Source organism: Myotis lucifugus, unplaced genomic scaffold, assembly GCF_000147115.1.
Source record: "Myotis lucifugus unplaced genomic scaffold, Myoluc2.0 scaffold_187, whole genome shotgun sequence".
Classification (NCBI taxonomy): Eukaryota; Metazoa; Chordata; class Mammalia; order Chiroptera; family Vespertilionidae; genus Myotis; species Myotis lucifugus.
The window spans coordinates 764,994-786,095 of NW_005871235.1; the positions used below are offsets into that span (position 1 = coordinate 764,994).

The 21,102-nt window shown below is 37.7% G+C and overlaps 1 protein-coding gene across 1 annotated transcript in view; it reads right to left on the bottom strand.

Annotated features, from left to right (window-relative positions):
- The window catches only part of EYS (eyes shut homolog (Drosophila)), a 1,189,235-nt gene that overhangs the window by 184,587 nt on the left and 983,546 nt on the right, over positions 1–21,102 (bottom strand). Inside the window, 2 exon segments of the mRNA XM_006096829.1 lie at positions 8,252–8,262; positions 8,265–8,359. Coding sequence (XP_006096891.1) covers positions 8,252–8,262; positions 8,265–8,359 — 106 coding nt within the window.

Here is a 21,102-nt window from a genome sequence, read left to right on the forward strand (position 1 = left end):
TGTTTGGAAATAGAGCTTATACTCATTGACCAGAATGAGGATAAAATCACTTGCATGATATAAATTGCTACTTAATCTCTCCTTTATAATCCTTCATCAATATAAATAAACTGAACTTTCATCGTTCAGATGTACATAAAATGCAACATTCCCCAATGGGGATCTATGAGCTACAGTTGAAGTCTGGATGAAATGGTAATGAGCTGTTAGGCATATGACAGGTCAATGCAGCAGCATTGGTGCCCAGTTTATGACTCTGATGTGCTTATTCCCCAAACTCCCTCACTCAGTCCCAGCTGATTTCGAAGAAAGTATTTAATTTGGTATTACAGATGCATTGAAATGGACAACTGTCACTGCAAGAATTCAAAAACTATAGCCAAATAATTAAGTTATGACTGGTGGGAGGAGATGATGTGAGATGCCCAGTAATATTACTTAATACTTATACTAATTTTTTTTGGTTTAATGCAAATGTGCTTTTATAGAACAGAAGCATGTGCAATTCTAGGAACATCAAAGCATCTCTATGATCCATAGTAGATCAAACTAATTATATTACTTGAGTTCTTATTCTTTTTTAGTGACTTGGGCTCTGCTCCTAAGGCCATTTCTTATTTTTTTTCCCTAAGTACCTCTTATGGGACTCATATATAGTTCCCCAGAGTATGAGTACCTTTGGGTATAGTGGGGTGGAAGTTTCAAGGTGTATTAATAGAGCCCTCAGGCAGCATAGGAGTATGTGAATTTGTTTTTCCTTCCTTTTTTATATGCTAAGTCCATTTATATCAATTACTCTAACAAACTATTAGCAGAGCTCTTTTATCACCTAAGATTAGTGACTCACTGCTAATGCAATCTGGGATCTATCATGAACCTGCAGACTCAGCGAATCCAAGGCTGTGACCTTCCTCTCATTGAGGATCTCTGACATCTTTGTGTATTGATCACACACCTGGAACAGCAAACCTCTCACTGCTTTGACAAGTGTGCTGTTTTAGCACAAAACTGATAGTGGATGAAAGAATATCCTCCTCTAATGCCAGCAGTAGGCAGATCGGAGGGAAAGTCTGTAGAACTATCTATGATTTATTAGACCATTAAAAAACACCCAAACAATGGAAATAAATGGCTCTTGTATTTCTTCTGATCTGAGGCTCAAACTTAGTTGGAGCCCTGAGATGTCTAAAAAAACAGCTGTCGTTGATTGCACATAGATAACCATTAAGATGGTTGACTTCCTCTATCCCCAGACTCTCAATTATCTAAGAGCTGCCTATTGTGTGTATAATCATTCCTAAGAAGACAGGTCTTTAAAATAAGTCTTTTCTAATAACTCCTTGTGAATCAGACTATGGAGAATAGAGTCTGACATCAAGATATGATCTTACAAGATAAAACCACAGAGAACAGACATGGATAATCAACGAGGAATCATCAAGATAATGAAAAATAAGAATGGTGACTGAGGGGAAAGGACTCCAAATCTGACAAGAATGAATGAACAGTTCCTTTCCCCTCAGAGTTTCTCTTTAAAGGAAGAATACAGTGCTCTTTTATAATATGTGGGAATACAATAAGAAGATAGGCAAAAGGGAACAAACTTTTTAAAAACTGGAGAGTGAGGGGAAGATGGGTAAGAAGCTGTTTTATCTGTTTTCTGTTTTGTCTTCATTTAAATTTAGATATTGGGGTACTACATACATTTCTGTTATAATATCTTGATTCAATGTTTGCTTTTGTTTTATATCCTCAAGTCTGTCTGAAGTTGAATGACCTTTGTGTTAATGAAATATAGGAAGGTAATTGCAAATGTATTTCTTTGTTAAGATTAACTATTATTGGCAAACATGTTCTCCCATGCAGTGGGTTTTCTTGTTGTTTTGTTGATGGTTTCTTTTGCTTTGAAAAAGCTTTTTATTTTTATGTAGTCCCATTTGTTTATTTTCTCCTTAGTTTTCATTGCCCTAGGAACTGTATTGGTAAAGATATTGCTATGACATATGTCTGCTATTTTGCTGCCTATGGCTTTTTCTAAGATTTTTATGGTTTCTCGTCTTACGTTTAAGTCCTTTACCCATTTTGAGTTTATTTTTGTGTATGGTGTAAGTTGGAAGGGTTTAATCTCCAAAATTTATAGGGAACTCATACAATTTAACAAAAGGAAGATAAACAATCCAATCAAAAAATGGGCAAAGGACCTAAATAGATACTTTTTGAAAGAAGACATACAGAAGGCCAAGAGACACATGAAAACATGCTCAAAGTCACTAATCATCTGAGAAATGCAAATCAAACTGACAATGAGGTACCATCTCATACCTGTCAGAATGGCTATCATCAACAAATCAACAAACAATTGCTGGTGGAAATGCAGAGAAAAGGGAACCCTCGTGCACTGCTGGTGGGAATGCAGATGGGTGCAGCCACTGTGGAAAACAGTATGGAGTTTCCTCAAAAAATTAAAAATGGAACTTCCATTTGACCCAGTAATCCCACTTCTAGAAATATATCCCAAGAAACTAGAAACACCAGTCAGAAAGGATATATGCACCCCTATGTTCATAGCGGCACAATTCACCATAGCTAAGATTTGGAAACAGCCTAAGTGCCCATCAGCAGATGAGTGGATTGGAAAACCGTGGTACATCTACACAATGGAATACTATGCTGCTGTAAAAAAGAAGGAACTCTTACCATTTGCAACAGCATGGATGGATCTGGAGAGCATTATGCTAAGCGAAATAAGCCAGTCAATGAAAGAAAAATACCACAAGATCTCACTCATTTGTGGAATATAACGAACAACATAAACTGATAAACAAAAACAGATACAGAGACAAAGAAGCATTGAACAGACTGTCAAACTTCAGCAGGAAGGCAGGGGAGGGTTGGGGGGGTAGGAGATCAACCAAATGACTTATATGCTTACATATAAGCATAACCAATGGACACAGACACTAGGGGATGAGGGCATGTGCAGGAGGAGGGGGAAGATTGGGGGGAGGTCAATAGGGGAAAAAGGAGACATATGTCCTACTATTTGTAATACTTTAAACATTAAAAAAAGACTAACTATGATAGTATACTTGTCTTTTTACAAGAATATAATGACAAAATTGACACAAACTGACTTTCATTTAGTGTTATTGCAGATTTTTGTGTTTAATAGCATCTGAATTATATGCAGACAGATTCAAAACTACACACATGGAAGCTTGGAATAAAGATAGATAAGAGATGTTGGGCAAATGTTTGTGAAAAGGATTTATTTAAATAAATTTTCACATGTGATTTACATCTTAAATTCTTTAAGACTGTTTAGAGACATTAAATGAAAGGGAATTAAAAGGCAGAAGCAGTATTTGTACAAACCACTCACCCCTTTGCTGTTAGTTTCTCTCCTCCCCCCAATAACATGATGATCTGTGCATTTGTGGTCTCTTTTATATTAATTTATACCCCTTTTAAAAGCTGGGTCTCCACCCCTCATTATCTTGGGGTTCTCATCATCTATAGCAACACCTTGCAAATAGGAGGTTTGATATAAGTTTGTATATATGACCTGATTCATGAAACTCAATCCTGCTTTTCTTCAGTCTCCTACTTAGCTTTTTGGTCTCTTCTACTTTATTTGGCTTTATAACCTTGCTAGTTTCTCAGATTCAGCATAAAGGGAGGTCCTCACTGAATACCACCCAAGAAGGAGTATTAATATGGCTTTAATACGAATACATCTTCACATGTTAAACAGCATAAAGTATAGGCAGTGTTTATATGGAAGTTCTTTTCTTTTTTTTAAAAAGGTTTTTTTATTTTTTAATTTTTTTATTGCTTAAAGTATTACAAAGGGTTAGTTTTACTGATTTTTTTACAGAGAGGAAGGGAGAGGGATAGAGAGTTAGAAACATCGATGAGAGAGAAACATTGATCAGCTGCCTCCTGCACACTCCCTACTGGGTATGTGCCCGCAACCAAGGTACATGCCCTTGACCTGAATCGAACCCGGGACTCTTGAGTCTGCAGGCCGACGCTGTATCCACTGAGCCAAACCGGTTAGGGCGATGGAAGTTCTTGAGTTACATATGAGATTAATATCAAGAGGCTCACACAAAGGGTTATTTTTTAATTTGATAAATATCAGTGACATCCTCACTGATCCCATACTTCGCAGATAAACCTGTGATTCTTAAGGCTTTCTAGGCTAGAGAACATTTTAAAAATAACATCTTCTCATTTTGTTGAAGGAAGAACTGAACTTTAGTAAATAATAAATTGAATTGCTACCCTGTGAGCACATGGATACAGGGAAGTGGAAATAGAAAAAAAGGATGTGAGCTTAGTCTCGTCTATAAGGAAGTTAAATGTTATCTGGGGAAATAAATCACAAAGAAATTAAATAGTCAGAAAAGAGCAGCTTTCCAGTCAGTAAGATGGAAGAATAGGAAGTTCCAGAAAGTCATTCCTTTCCTCATGGAGACATTGGTTCAACAATACACAGACAGTGTCCATATGAGAAATGTGTAGACTCAGTAGAGAGGCACTTGCATCTTAGGGGACTGTGAAACCAGCTGCATTGAGGCCAGCTGTATTGAGAACATATATGGCACTCGTTTGCCATAGCCTTCTTCTAGGCTCAGTGGAGCAAGATTGAGAGAAAACTTCCAGTTTCCAGCTTCTCTTTGGGGGAAATAGAAAACTGAGACATATGGCCTATGTGTAGAATTTTCAGGGTGCTGCCTAAGGGACTGGTTGCTGACAGGTAAGGGTGCCAGATTGGGGCCACTGAGAACAAAGATGAAGGTTTGACCAGTAGGTATTCCCTCAGCATAACCCATCCCCCACCCAAGTGGGAAAGAGTAGGTGAAAGCCCCCAACTCCTGACTTCTTCCTGGGGATGGAAAGAGTTGGAACTTGCATCTAAAATTACACTTTTCTGAGAGACTGGTTTCTATTTTGCCTGACTGGAAGCTCTGATGAGACCCAGCATAGTATAGACACTTGGGGGCTGCTGAGAACAAAAGAAAACTGGGCTGCTTACAGCAGCTCCAGAGAAACGGCAGTACTGCAGACAGAGAGCAGAGGGAATAAAAGATCACAAGCACCCTAAAAAGACTGGCAAATTCGTACAGTAAAGAATTCACACATACAAGTCTAGAGAAGACACATCCATTAAAAGATCTGAGAGGGTCCCAGAGTCTCTAGCTGTGCTATTTTGTATAGGTCCTTTCCTATGCAAAGCCATTCCATAAACACTGGGAGATGGTTGTTTTTCCAAATGTGTGGATCCCATCACAAAGTGACAAGGCACAAGAAGAAACAGGAAAACATAGCCCAATCAAAGGAACAAAATAAATTTCCAGAAACCAATCTTAAAGAAATGGAGTTATATGAATGACCTGACAAAGAATTCAAAATAACTGTCACAAAGCTGCTAAATTGGTTCAAGAAATTGAATCATGAAGAAAATAAGAATATCAACAAAGAAAAACTATAATAAAAAATCAAACAGAAATTTTGGAGCTGAATATACAAAGCTCAATTGAAAATTTCACAAGAGTTATCTGATCCCAGAAGGGCCCATGGGGTGGGGCAACGAGGGGGTGAGGTTGTAGGGGGTGCCCACACCAGGCCGGGTGAGCTCAGAAACAAAGAAAAGAGAGAGAGAGAGAGAGAGAGAGAGAGAGAGAGAGAGAACAAAAAAAGGAAAGGAAAAATTCACAAGAGGAATTCAACAGAAGAATTCATAAAGCAGAAGAAAGAAGCAGCAAACTTAAAGATAGGTTATTTTAAAGTATCTGGTTAAAGGAGCAAAAGGAAAAAAAAAGATTAAAAAGGAGTAAAGAGAGTTGGAGGGCCTTATGGGACATCATCAAATGGATTAATATATACATTATTGGATTCCCAGAAGGAGAAGAAAGAGAAATGGGCAGAGGGCTTATTTGATGAGATAACTTTTCAAATCTGGGGGATAAAATGGGCATTCAGATTCAAGAAGCCCAAAGAACTAAAATAAGAATGAGCACAATAAGCCTTACACTGAGATACATTAAAATCCTACATAATAAAAGACTAATATGCAAATTGTCCCCTCAGGAGTTTGACTGACTGGGAGTTCAACCGCTTGCTTTGATGTGTGCTGACCACCAGGGGGTGGTGAGGAACGAAGGAAGGTCCCAGCTGGCAGCTGGCAACCGGCAGCCAGAAGGCCCCAATTGGCCCTGATCACCGGCCAGACCAAGGGACCCTACCCATGCACAAATTTCATGTACTGGGCCTCTAGTCTATTTAAAAATCTCCACTATTTTAAATGAGCAGAGGCAGGGTCAGAACCTGTTTTTAATAGCTTGTGTTAAAATTCATGACTTGTAAAATGAAGTGATTTCAGCTCACAAAATCCTCAGTGCTTATATATCCTTATTCTACAAATTTCCACCATTCTCTTACTATAATAAAAGAGGAAGAGGTAGTAACACAAAGGTATACTCAAAACAAACTCCAGGAGTCCATTACATAGCATAACTCCAGGACGGGGGACTAGTCTGTGAGACTTCAGGACAGACAGCCTCCACAAGACTAAATGAGCTCGGGGTGAACCCCTCCAGAAGGCAGCAGTGATTCACTTAGATTTCAGAGCATGTGAGTTAGGATGAACACAAAGAGGCAGAATATTGTAAAAAAGACCAACACTTTAGAGAGCCTAAGTGCATTGTTGCTTTACCATCTTGAAACAATCCCAATTCTTTTCAAATTAATCATAAATTCTATTCCCATGTGTTGGTCTCTGTGCGTAGGCATATTATGACTTGGGGCACTCTGATCAGTATTTCATTCAGTCAACCTAACGGGTGAGGAGACTGATTTGTCACAAAGACTACAGACATAAGACATGTTTATCATATTCAACAACGGAAGGATATTTATCGAGCATTTGTTGAATTCGATTTATTGAAGATGTGATCCACTGAAGACTATGTTAGTAGTATATTGTATGCTATTTACAAGAAAATATGAAGCTCTTATTATAAAAGTGGATGACTATAAGGAATTAAGAAACATAAAAATCACACTGACTACTTTTTACATTAGATATTAAAAAAAATAGTAGTGTTTCATATATTTTCCACGATTTGAATAGTCCATGTCTTGAATCTAAATATTTGGTCATCTTGGGCTCTAGCATGATTTCTTAAAACATGAAAACCAATTTTATTCCTACTTAACAATCTGTCCAATTGTTTTGAATCAGGTGCAGCAGCAAATGAAGAACGGTAGAGTGTATTATAAAGGAATAAAAAAGGGTTGAGAATCAGAAAACCTGGGGTCAAGTCTCTGTCCTTCTCACTATGAAATTTTGGACACCTGATACTCAGTTTCTTCAGGTTTATGTAAGGGATCGTTATTATTACTTTGGAGGATCCTTGTGAGAATGAGATGTGAAAATATCTGTGGCCATAATTTGGGAAATGTAATGTGCTTATGCAAATGTTAGATGTTCTTATGTGCTTCTTTTAAATGCCTGCATATACACAATAGAGACTATGTAGAAAAAATGGAAATGAAATGAAATTTCCAATTCATTAGGGCACCACACACTGCAAGCATTAATGTGTGCCAAAATTAGCACTGTGGAGCTCTAATTATACAGATTAACTCTCCGTGATGATCAAATGAAGCAGGGATTCTTTATCTTAAATGTATTGCTATAAAGTCATAGTAAGAAGCGTGGAATCAACCACATCATTAAAATTAAAAGAATTCAGCAAATTGCCTGGTCTCTGGAGGGACAGACATCTTCTCTTGTTTCAATTTAGCTTCATTCAATATTTCTAAGAAAAATATCCTGGCCAACATAAATCTGAACAACTGAGAATGGACTTTTTTTTTTTTTTTTTTAACAGCACAGTACAAGCATTACCATGTCCTACAAAAATGTAAGTTTTTAAGCACTATTTCATATCTGGCTAATCTTTCCAGATTCCTGAGTTTTTTCTTAGGTCAAGCATAATATATGCCAAGTTTGAGAAGAAAGTCAATTTCATGCTAAATTTAATAAAACTTTCATAGTGACAGGCAACATTACATATATTTAATTATACCTAAAGTATCAAAGATGAATATTCTGGTGTTTTGTTGAGAGCTTTTACAAGGAATAAAAAATATGATTAACACAATCATTTAAAAATAAGTACTTATTTGAAACATCGAGGGTACATTTATTAATATTTGAAACTGAATATATGCATGCTACCTGAGAGGCATTGATAGTTCCATTTCTTTCTTCTGTATTGTAGGTTTTCCAGCTGCAGTCATTTCAATCATACAAGCAACCCCAGGGCTACCAGCAGGCACTGTGAAGCTAGAAATGAAAACAGAAGAGGCCATTGATGTATGTGTTACTGGTGAGAACAGGATAACTTCACACATGGATGGTAAGTACTTCCTCAATGAGAGAGGTACTTTCTGGATCACAATAATCCTGAAATATGGCTCAACCACGTGTGAACCTTTTAGGATAGATAAAAGATATATTTCTTTTCTAACACTGCATTTTATTCTCCTTCCCTCCTCCTGTCTTTAAATCAGGACTTGAAATGCTTTCAGAAAGTCAGACCCCCACAATACAAAGAGGGCTTTATGTGCCTAAGTAAGTATTGATAAATTTTGTGTTAAATGTGGTCGACATATGGTCTCACTCATGTAGGAGATTGTTGGACAAGTAACATCAATGTTAAATGATGCTAAACTCCCTAGGTAGAAATTTCCCCTCCCTGGCCTATAGGGGGAATAGAAATGGAATAAGAAATGAAAAGCTGCATACCCCTGAGCAGTGAGATTACACTGTGATACAGTTATCAGAAAGCATGCTGCTAATGTACTGTCTGGTACTGCTTTTTAGAGATAAAGAAAAGCATAAGGTTAAGGGAATTTGTAGAATGAATGGCAGAAATGGTCAATACACAATTGAAAATTTATCAGAATTATAGAGTGATGCAATCAGAAAAGGTACACATATGAAAGTACTTAGCATATTTTTAAAATAGAATTTTAAGACATTAAATTGATATTACCCTGTCTCTCGACATATGTAATAATTGTAACTTGCACTGTGATGAAGCCTACTTCATAGAGATAGTAGGAAATACATTTACTAATACTAACAGCGACACTCTCTGCATTTTGAATATGTGAATGATTTTAATGCTCAATATTGCTTATTTTTATTTTTTAAATTCTGGACAGTGAACATACCCAGTTAAAAAACCCCCACATATTTTTATTGATTTCAGAGAGAGAAAGGAGAGGGAGAGAGAGAGAAACATCAATAATGATAGAGAATCATTGATTGGCTGCCTCCTGCACACCCCACACCGGGGATTGAGCCCACAACCTGGGCATGTGTCCTGACTGGGAATCAAACCATGACCTCCTGGGTCAAAGATGGATGTTCAACTATTCAGCCACACCAGCCTGGCTATTTTGAGCTTTAACCCGCTGTCCTAATTTATCCAGGACTGAGAGGGTTCCTAGAACATGGGACCTTTTGTGCTAAAACCAGAGAAGTTCCAGACACACAGGATCAGTTGGTAATTCTACTTTTCAAATAAAAAGTCAGTTTTATGAAACACTCATTAGGGGGGGCGGGGAGGTTGGGGGTTAATGGGAAATGAGGACACATTTGTAATACCTTAACCAATAAAGAAATTAAAAAAAAATTTCAAGAAGACTGAAAAAAACCCACTCATTAGTTCAATCATTTGCCAATATTTTTCTTAAAATTAATTGTGGAGACTAAGTGGAATGGGAAAACAAAGTGGAACGTTCTTTTCCTCCTCCCCACTCCAAAGAGACAACTGCCTGAGATCCCCTCTTCTCTCTTATCTAGAAATACAAATCTGATCTGGTCCTGGCAATACGTCATCCCACAACTTTTTTGGCCTCCACTCTAGTTTATCAAGCTCGTTTCTAATGTTGATAAGATCACTGTGGAAAATTCTAGTAATAACTTCTAGGGTGTCCCATTTGTGTGCACTGCATAGGGTAAGGATCTATGAAGCACAGCGGCCATTATAGTTGAGCTGGGCAGGTAAACCTGTGTAATGCTTTATGCTGGAGATGGAATAGCTCTGAGGTCCTTGTTCAGAAATAAGATCTCTTTGTTCCATTTAGAGCCCATTAATTCTAACCCTGAACTGCAGTTCTACAAAAGGAAGTCCTCTATTTGCTTTCTGTTACTGCCTGCCATTCCCCCATCGTTTCCATCAAATGGTTGTTTCTATTGTCTGCTTAGTCTATGTGCTATTTTAGAAATTGACACTCTAATTCCACCAGAAGATTTTTCCAGATTCTTATCACATTCATTTTTATGTCTCATATTTGCTTATAGACCAAAGTATGTCATAAGAAACAAAAAATGCTCTATAAACAAATTAGACATTATGCCACATAAATCATTCGAGGAAAAATCTAAGTGCATATCCCTCATGTCTCTCAAGTATTGCTGAGGCCAGCTGAATCTAATGATTTAAAGACTCAAGGATCATATTTTGAGATAATCCATTGACTGGCTGAGTGATCTTAGGTAAACCACTTAACCTTTCTTCCCTGAAGTGTGATTATCCACAGAGGGAGATAATCATTCTTAGCTCATAAATGGTTAGTGCGAATCACATTATTTAATGTACATAAATCATTCAGTGCTAATATTAAAATCCAGAGTTAAAGCAATTATTTGCTGACTAGACAGGGATCTCTAAAGAGATTTTTATTAAAATAAATTTCACAGTCAAGTTGAAGTGTTCATCTACTTCTGCTAACACTGCTTGTAATGGAATTCAAAATGAAATACTTGGGTTGCATTATTTAAAAAATCAAAATGTGATGAAACAGACCTATTTTTCAGTGTCCTTAACATTCTGGTTGGCGGACCCATTCAGATTTGGAAGAGATAATTTATTTAAAATTTTTAGAAGATCCTGCTCAAACTGGAAGTTAGGTATCCAAAACCAAGGGAAGCATTGCAAAAATGTAAACAATCGCCCTAACTGGTTTGGCTCAGTGGATAGAGCATCGGCCTGCGGACTGAAGGGTCCCAGGTTCGATTCTGGTCAAAGGCGTGTACCTTGGTTGCAGGCACATCCTCAGTGTGGGGTGTGCAGGAGGCAGCTGATCGATGTTTCTCTCTCATCGATGTTTCTAACTCTCTATCCCTCTCCCTTCCTCTCTGTAAAAAAATCAATAAAAAATATATAAAAGTCACCAATGGAGGGTGGGTTGGTGAATTGAATCAAGCACTTTTATATAATTGAATTCTACCCAGCTTTTAAATAGAGGCTATAGAATACTAATTAATGGAATGAAAATATATTTGTATAAATATGGAAAGAGGTAAATACAATCTGGATAATAAAGCATTTTTATAAAAGTATGCATAAGCAATTATACCAGAACTACTCTCACTAACATGAACAGTGGCTTTCTTTACATGTGGAATTAGAATGGTTTTTAATTTGCCTCTTTTATTTATTTGCATTTTATAAATTTTGACATTGAACATGTGTCCATTTGACTTCCTAAAACAAAAATTTAGTTTTAATAAAAAGCAAATCAAGGATTAAATAATTCAGTAATATTTTTCTGTGTCTCTGAATTTCATGCTTTCCTTCTAGGCACATCTATCTGTCAATCTTTTTCCTGAGTATATATTTCACAGTTCTTGTAATGAGAATTTGTGGATAGTAAACATAGTCATATCACATTTCACATCACCCTTGCATAATAGTTTAACTGTGTATAAAATTTGACATGTTTTTTCTTTTAGAACTTAAAGCATAGTACACCATTATTTTGTGCAATTTGTTGCTGATGTGAAGTCATTATCAGTTCCATTTAATGGCTGTTCTTTTAATTTTTCTTTTTACAGCTTTAAGATCATTTTTATCAGTGATAATGAGTCTAGGTGTGGATCAATCATTATTTATTCTTCTTTAATACGCTGAATGCACTTTTGATCTCAAGAATAACGTATTTCTTTAATTTTGGAAAGTTCTCACTTGAATTACCTGAAATACTGCTTTCTGACATTCTCTGAAATTTCTTCTTTTAGATTTTTTCTAGAATTCATATGAGTTATTTTTAGGAATCTTGTTAACTTGTTCTCTAAATTTCTTAATCTTGCTTTCATTTTAAAAAATACTCTCTTCATTTCTCTATCCTGTATTCTTCCTAGGCACCATTCCCCTCCCCCACCCAAGAGTCTCCAGGACCATTTATTTTATCTATTGAGTTTTAAACTTCAATGAATATATTCTTTTACCCCCAATATTCTGAATACTTTCCATATTTTTGGTATTAATTTGCTTTTGTAATTTCTCCTTTAAGATAAATGCTATTTTTTTCATTTATGTTTTCTAGCATCCTAAGAATACTTATTTTAGTTTTTGTCAGATTTTTTCCATAAAAATGATTTTAGTGGAGGGTTAATTTTTTCATTTGCTGATTTGCTTGTTTCCTTTCTCAGTCTTGCATGTGTTCTGATATTCTGCTGTGCAGGCTCATTTTGAGTGGGGAGTATTTTTGTTTTTCCCTGTTCTTCCTCACTCACATGGCCCTAATCCTGTGATCTTCTGCTGCACTCAACTCTGCCTGCATGATGAGAACTGCACCTGCTCCTCTGGCCAAACTGACCAGCACTTAAACTAGAATCTTGGGCAATGGGTTTGGTAGTTCTGTCCATCCTTGATGTTATTAAAGGTATGCACAGGTCCATTCACAGAGCTAAAAGGATTGCTCGGTGCATTTCTGCTCACAACACTGTGTCTGTGTTCTGTTTTATTCCTGTGCTGGCAGCTTGCTAAAAGTCAGAATCCCAGATGAGTGTGTGTATGTGGAAGAGAGAGAGGGAAGAGGGAAGAGGGAAGAGGGAAGAGGGAAGAGGGAGAGGGAGAGGGAGAGGGAGAGGGAGAGGGAGAGGGAGAGGGAGAGGGAGATATCTCATACATATTCCTGAGTCAGTAGTTTTAGTTCCTTTGCCCTATAGAAGTGAGCTTCCACCGGACCTATACCATGCAAGGCCTGCAGTATTACCTTTTGCTGCTCTGAATTTTTGTCTTTTTCTTGTTCGGGAAGATATTTTCTTGTATATCTTCAGTTATCTATTCTTTTTATTTTTTATTTTGTCCATCGTTGCTATGCGTTTGACACTAAGAAGGAGCACCATACTGTGAAGTTACAGAGTCATCTTGCCTAGAATTCCCACATTTTTTTCTTTCATAATAAGAAAAGACAAGAATAAAGATCAAACTAAGTCCTTGTCTTTGAAGGGCTGTGTAAATAGAAAGTTATCTTTAATTTGTGAGAGGCAGAATGAAGAAAAACTAAACAATCCATTTGGAGGTGCCTTTATGATTTTGCAAGCTTCAAATTGGGAAGGACTAATTTATTTGGCTTTTTATGTCTCAGGTTTGTTTTGTGCTAAAGGCATTTCAATGCATCTGTCTCACACTGTTTTTCAAAAGCATGTAAGTAGAGTGACTTGCTTGCCTTCTAGAGAGAAATAGGGAGTATGGATTTTTTTCTTCTTCTCTAAGGTACCTATGTTTGATTTGTTAAATCTGGGAGTTTTATGAGTCACTGGCATTAAACCATAATGAAATTAAATTCTTTAAAGGACTATTATGGTGTTGTGCTGAAGGCTCACAAAAGATAGCTCATGCATAATTGCAGTAGCTATAGAGTTTTGAAAGCATGATATAACAGTAACAAACTGAACAGCACCAACTGCTTCTAGGGAATATTGCAAAATTGATGACAATACAGAATGCTTTCACAGGTGCAAAATATATATGTTCTTTGTCTTGTCATTAGGTTTGGCTATTGTCCAGCATTAATGTCAGCTTGTCTATTTAAAATTTTGGACATGAATGAACTTTGTTAGTAAGTTTCTTTATTTACCTGAACTAGACTTGAAAACTGAATGTAAAGCCCTAGCCGGGTAGCTCAGTTGGTTGTATCGTCAAACTGATACAACAAGGTTTGGGTTTGATTCCCGGTCAGGGCACATACAGTGAATCAACTAGTGTATACATAAATAAAGGGAACAACAAATCCCTCTCAAATCAATAAAATAAAAACAACAACAACGAATGCAAAACAAGTTCTCAGTTTGGATCACATGCCGTATAGATGATGCAGTATAGATGATTCAGTTAAATGAATCCCCAAATGAACTATTCTGACCCAAAATAACCAGTCTTAATGTTCACCGCATTCAGTTTTGCTCAGAAGAGAGCATACACATTAAGCTCCAGCTTGGAACTTTCATTAAAAGAATCCTCTCGGGCCAGACTTAGGACTGAGAGGGGTTAACTTCAATTATTAGCAGCGGCGCTCTTCATACTCGGTCCCAAGTTTTAGTTGAGCTGTGAGAGCACAGCACAGGATACCTGAGGCGGGAGCTCCCAGCAGATGGCAGTAGAAGCACATGGCAGGGATGAAGGGACGGAAGGCACCTGGTCCCCACAAAGATAGAATCTAATTGGTAGTGTGATTGTTTTAGCTCCCTGTTTGCAACAGGGAAACATGGGAAAATACATGTCAACGATTCTACATCAGGCACTATGGATGAAACTGTCCAGGGACATGCAGCGTTCCTTCCCAGTTCATGTTCCTAATGCGATTGTCATGGCTGTGTGAGCAAATGTAAGAAGATGCAGTTTCAGAGTATGATGTAATGGTTTTATACAGCCCTATCAACACAGCCATGTTTCTTGAGGTTGTCAGTGCGACTCAGCACAATTTATATGTTAAGACAGTGTAGAAAAAGATCAGGCACCAAAGCCAGAGTGGTAGGCCCTTTGCCAAATAAAAACAACACGGACACTTTGAAACCATCGCTTTTTGTTCAGAGCACCAAGGAGCTGGTCAGGCTGGCCACACAAACAGATTGTGCAAGGACCACTCTGTGACCTCTGATTGACTGGTCACTCTGCGACCTCAAGGCGATTGTCCTGAGGACGTCCTGTCTCTGGCTGGTTGTTAGGAGATGGCCATTGGTTTCAGATTATTTTATTTAGCTTTTCCTCTGGCGGACAGACAGCTCAATTGTAATTAATAATAAATTACAGAGAAAACCGGGCCTTATCCTGTGAAGCACTGATGTTAAAAAAGGATCTGTGATGACGCCTGGGCCCTGCCTAAGCCGGAGCTTCATTTACACCCTTTACTAACCAGAGCAGTGGTCAGGGGCACGTCCACCCTGCTGCCACGAGAGAGCAGAGCTGTGCCCGGAACTGGGATTTTAGTTCTGACCACACTGTTCGATTCAGGTGCAGTGGGATCGACAGCATATCCTACAGATCTCACGGTCTCTTGCTAGCTCCTCCAAAAGTGGAGATGGCTAGAGTTCCCTTTACCCAGTTAACATTCACATAATCATTACAATGACACGAACTGAAATTTACACCCAGAAGTGTTGCTGTTTGTGACCTGACATCTGACTTTAACCCATCTGAGCATGGTGGATAGAAGTGTCAATGGTGAGGAAGAGCAGGCTAGCTCTGGCTCACAGAGCCCATTTGTACATCCCTTCCCAACACCACATCAGTGGATTCATGTTGGTAGCTTGAAATTGGCTAGGGTGGCGTATTTATGCCTGGGAAATTGGGAAATGGTACATATCAAATCAACCCCTCATCCCACCCTTTCCCCTGAGAGCTGGTTGTTAAACACATACCAGCGCACACCCCTGAATTTCTTAAATATTTCTTAGTGGGGGATTAAGCATTCACTTAGACCAAGGACATTAAGAAAGTTGCAAAAATCAACTTTGCTGTTGGCATTCCATTTGGAATTTTAATAGAAAATCAACGTTATTTATAATTGATTAGTTCACAGTTCTAGATTGAATCAATTTACTCTGATGATGAATATGGGTTTTGGGAATATTACCCCTAAAACCTACACATAGTCAGTTTAAAAATACCAGGTAGTATTTAATTTTACCCTTCCTCTCTGATACCTATTATTGGCTCAGTTTGTTTTTAGCGTTGGGAGCATATTTGTACCCAAGCCACTGAGCAATCAATACAAACTCAGCAGTTAAAAATATTGACTCCTGATCCTTTTCTCTCCAACACCTGAGCTCTCATACAAACGTATTTTGAGACACTAAAATTTCCCCAGTTAAAATAGCATATGGAAAAACTCAGTTTGATAAGAAACAGATTATCTTACCACCTTTGAATAAAAAGCAATTCTGATATGGGCAGGTAGAGATTCACTTTCATGAGATTATGAGAGAAGCTAAAGATAAGTTTTCTTCAGGAAAAGGCCATCTGTGTCCCTGTCATTTTTTTAAATGTGTTACGAGTGTTGGTTCATACTTTTTTTTAAAAAATGCCTTATATTATCAATAACTGTGTAGTGTCTTGTCTTCTAAATGCTATAGTTTCCACATGGTTTGTTATTTTTGTAGCATGCGATTTTCCTGGCAGGGCATTTTAACTGAGATGTCTCTATGTCTCTATATCTCTACGTATCTACCTATCTAGACCATCAAATACTTAATGTCAAAATATTTATATTGCTTTATGTTCAATCCAATGAAGCCATTAACAACTCTAGCTTTTTATTAAACCATATGAAGAAAGAGTAGATTAACAGATGCAAAAGATTTAAATTTCAGAAGCACTCTCTGAGCCAAAATTATAAATATTCTCATCACTCTAAGTGTGAAAAGGCTGTAGTGTGATCCAGCAAGCTGTGTCTCTGATCAATACCTCTTTGGCTTTATACTTCTTTGCCAGCTGGCATGCAACCTCGGTGTCCCCTGCCTCAGCGTATTTAACTTTCTCTGAGCACGTACACCTATTTCACATTCTTCCCTAGAACTCTTGCTTTATGGTTTCTGGGGTTTTGTGTATGCCACTTCCCCCTCTAGTTGTCCTTCTCATACCTTTTGCCAAACATGGCTTGTCCATCTTTAAAATTCCTGACAGGGAGAGAAGAAAAGTGAAGCCAAATTCTTACCCCAGGAAACTTGCAATTTGAAGGTAACCAGACAAGGAAAAATTTAAAAATCCCACCAGTATAAAAATAGATAGAATTGATGACTCTGGAATCTAGGCTTAATAATTAAAAGAAGAATTACTAGCCCTTCTTTAATTTTGAGTCTGTTTCTTATTAATAGCTTCCATGAAAGCACTTCCAACTTAAAGACGGAGGGGAATTTAATTGAGTAAGTGATCATGATGATGGAAAAAATGCCCCTCCCACTCTTATAATAGAGATAACAACACATTCTGAAGTTGTTTCTGATAAGAAATACAATCACACTAAACATTCTGAATATTTTCCAGAAGGTGATGTGTGAAATATGGTAAGTGGAACCAAAACCCACATTGTCTCATCAGGAGAGACAGGTCATTTATAGTTAGAGATGGTTTGCAAGTTTTGTATTACCCGATACAAATAGAAAACTAAATTATTACAGGGTGCATAGGCCCAAGATGACAAAGAAATATAAGCTCTAAAATATATGATCTGTGTTAATTAAGTCATAACGTCTTAATCCAAAAGCGATTTAAGGTAAGTTTTTTTTTAATATAGGAAAAATAGAAGTGAGAAATAGAAGAAGGAAAAGTTGTGTAGAAAATAAATCATAAAAGAAGTTAGTGTCCAGGCAAATGATCTTAAACATAACTTACAATGGATCTATTCCTTCAATAGATGAATGGATGCCTAGTATGTGAGAATGTACAGAACATCCTCGGTGGGAAGTGTGTGTGTGTGTGTGTGGGAGGGGTGGGGGGATGGGGAGTAGGGGTGGGGCGGATAAAGCAGCTGTCTTCTGAAGGTTGAAGCAGCTGTCTTCTGAAGGTTTCCAGGAGGTAGGGAGGAAAAGTGCTGCCATTCTCCCAGAGGTCAGTCTTCACTGAAACTGGGAGTCAGGGCCAAGGCGCCAGCAGCGGCAGTGTAGGCTACGTTAATGAGAGCTGACAGATTTGCGCTACATCTTCAAGGCTCATTCAAACTGAGTTAGCCAGCAACGCTGGAAAGATTAAATTATTTAGAGAACACACGGTGGGATCGCTTGATTGCCAGGCCTATGATGCAAAAATGCAAGCAGGGAATTCAAAGAGTGCCTAGCTTTGTTGCTGATAGGAAAAAAACAGACAAGGGAAGTATCTTTCCTCCTATCTTTAGCTTCATTGCTCTTCTTTAGTGAAATCCAGTCCAGCACTGGTGCTTTCATGCTGATCTGTCCTATCGCCTATCTCCTGTGACACTTAACCCATCAGGAGGGACTGGAATAGATCATTTAAAAGTGATAGAGACCTTCATAGGGTGTATGGTATTATTAGTAATGGCTTCTTATAATGGAATATAATGGAGTTATTTGCTTTAATAAGCATTTATATGGCATTTATTATGAACCAAGAATTATTCCAAATACTTTAAAATACTGAAGAGCATTCCCCGCATGAGTTAAGTAGAAACGTTTTTCTCATTAAAGATGAGAAAATTGAGGACCGAAGGGGTTACATAACGTATTCAAGGTCACATGAACTATAAGTGACAGAGGTAGGTTTCAATGTGAAGATGGAGTCAGAGTCTGGCCAGCGTGGCTCAGTGGTTGAGCATCGACCTAGGAACTAAGAGGTCACGGTTTGATTCCTGGTCAGGGCACAAGCCTGGGCTGCGGGCTCAATCTCCAGTGTGGGGTGTGCAGGAGCTCTCTCTTTCCTTTCCTCTCTAAAATAAATAAAAATATATTTTAAAAAAGAAATCTCTCTTTTTAGAAAATAAAAATAAAATAACAGATAAGATGGAGGCAGAGATTGGAGTGAAACCAAGGCACACCAAAGAATGTCGGCGGTGACCCAAAGCCAGAAAAGCTAGGGATGGGTTTCCCCCGAAGCCTCTGGGGGGAGGAGTGTTCTACTGATAACTTCAATTTCCTACTCCTGGACTCCAGATCTGTGAGAGAATAAATTTCTGTAGTACAGACCACCAAGTGTGTGACAATTTGTTGCAGCAGCTGCAATAAGCAGATTCAGAGGAAAAGGTTTTCTTTTTCAAATGGAACAATGTTAAAAATAAGAGCCAGGGGTTTGAATACTAGCAATGTTCCATAGTTAACATGGTATTCAGACATGAATGAGGTTAGGATGTGTGTGTATTGAATTATAACTGGACACCCTATTAAGATATACAGATAATCAAAATGATTGGAGTTTAAAAAAATATCTCAGCTGAGGAGTAGCTATGAGATCAGAAAGCAATAGTGTGTCTCCTTTTAACATTTTCAAAGCGCAGCCTAATTTGACAGGAAACACTGATATAATTAACATAAACCTATTGCAAACATCTAAATCTAGTTTCTGCATTTACTGTAATTCAAACAGAGTAATAAAAACATTTTAACAGACCTCTGCTTGTAAAGTGCAAAGGGGATTATGTTTGCTATTTTACCATACACTAAGGGCTTCTTGGGGTGAACGACTGGAAAAGAAATGGTAAAAAATTATTCAGCAATTGTCCTTCCCTAATCATTTGGTATTTTGAAGTATAAAAACATTCCCCTTATGTTTGCATTCTATTACCCTTTGGGGGAGGGATTAGATTTACTATGTATGATAAAAAGAAACATTGATATTCAAAGATTCTTATCAATGGTAGATGTTTTGTTGGTAGACAATCAACATAGCAAACATTTCTATGCTGGGTTACTTTAACCTTGAATTAGCTGACTACTTGGTATACTAATCTTGGGGAGAATAATACAAATGTTAAAATAGTAAGTTCTTTATGCCAAAGAAAGGTCTTGATAGTGGTGTTGTTGACAGAGAAAGCCCATTTTTGTCTTTAAAGATTTCCCAGGAATCCAAGCGTTATGCGACTACAGAATCACCTTTATATCATATTATGAAAATAGAGGGAGAACACAGAAATGTTCATAAGTGAGGAAACCCTAGCAGCCTTGCTAAAGGCTCCTTAAGCACCCTCTCTACCCAAAAGCATTTTCTGAATTGAGAAGGTGTTCTCATTTTGACTATCAATCAGAACCTATAATACCCTGAAGTAATAGTTTCCAAGGGAAAAAAGCACTAGATATAATAGTAATATTAAAGTACACACATAATTAAATAGTTAATTCCAAATGAATACTTAAGTGGAAGGTTATAAGGATCAAGTTATTTTCCTTTCTAGTACTTAGAATTCAGGGGTCCTCAAACTTTTTAAACAGGGGGCCAGTTCACTGTCCCTCAGACTGTTGGAGGGCCGGACTATAGTTTAAAAAAAAACTATGAACAAATTCCTATGCACACTGCACATATCATATTTTGAAGTAAAAAAACAAATGTTTTCGGCGGGCCGCATGTGGTCCGCGGGCCGTAGTTTGAGGACCCCTCACTTAGATATAAGAAAATTACCCTCCCCCCTTTTCTCTCTTCAAGTTCTTTTGCAAAATATAATACAATGCAGTAATGCAGTTTCGTTCACTTCCTATCAGCAGAATAGAAGTATTGGACACATTTTATAAAGAAGAATTTCTCACAGTCAGTTAGCATTTATATTCCTGTAAATGCCAACATGGAACAGAGTAAACCATACTCAGAATCAAGAAAGCTTAATACCTGGAATTACTTGAGATACACAGTCCATTCTCCTACTCAATAGAGGACAGTTTTTAAAGAATGACCTTCAAACTCTGAATATTCCCTTGAAAGGGAGCTCATTAGGTTACAAGGTCATCATTTGTTTATTGTTTAACTGCTCTGCCATTATTTATACAAAAGCCATTTCTCCCTTTATTATTTTTTAAAATATATTTTATTGACTTTTTACAGAGAGGAAGGGAGAAGGATAGTTAGAAACATCAATGAGAGAGAATGAGAGAGAAAAACATCGATCAGCTGCCTCCTGCACACCCCCTACTGGGGATGTGCCTACAACTAAGGTACATGCCCTTGACCAGAATCGAACCTGGGACCCTTCAGTCTGTAGGCCGATGCTCTATCCACTGAGCCAAACCGGTTAGGGCTCTCCTTTTATTATTATTACTAGAGACCCAGTGCATGAGGTTCGTGTATGGGTAGG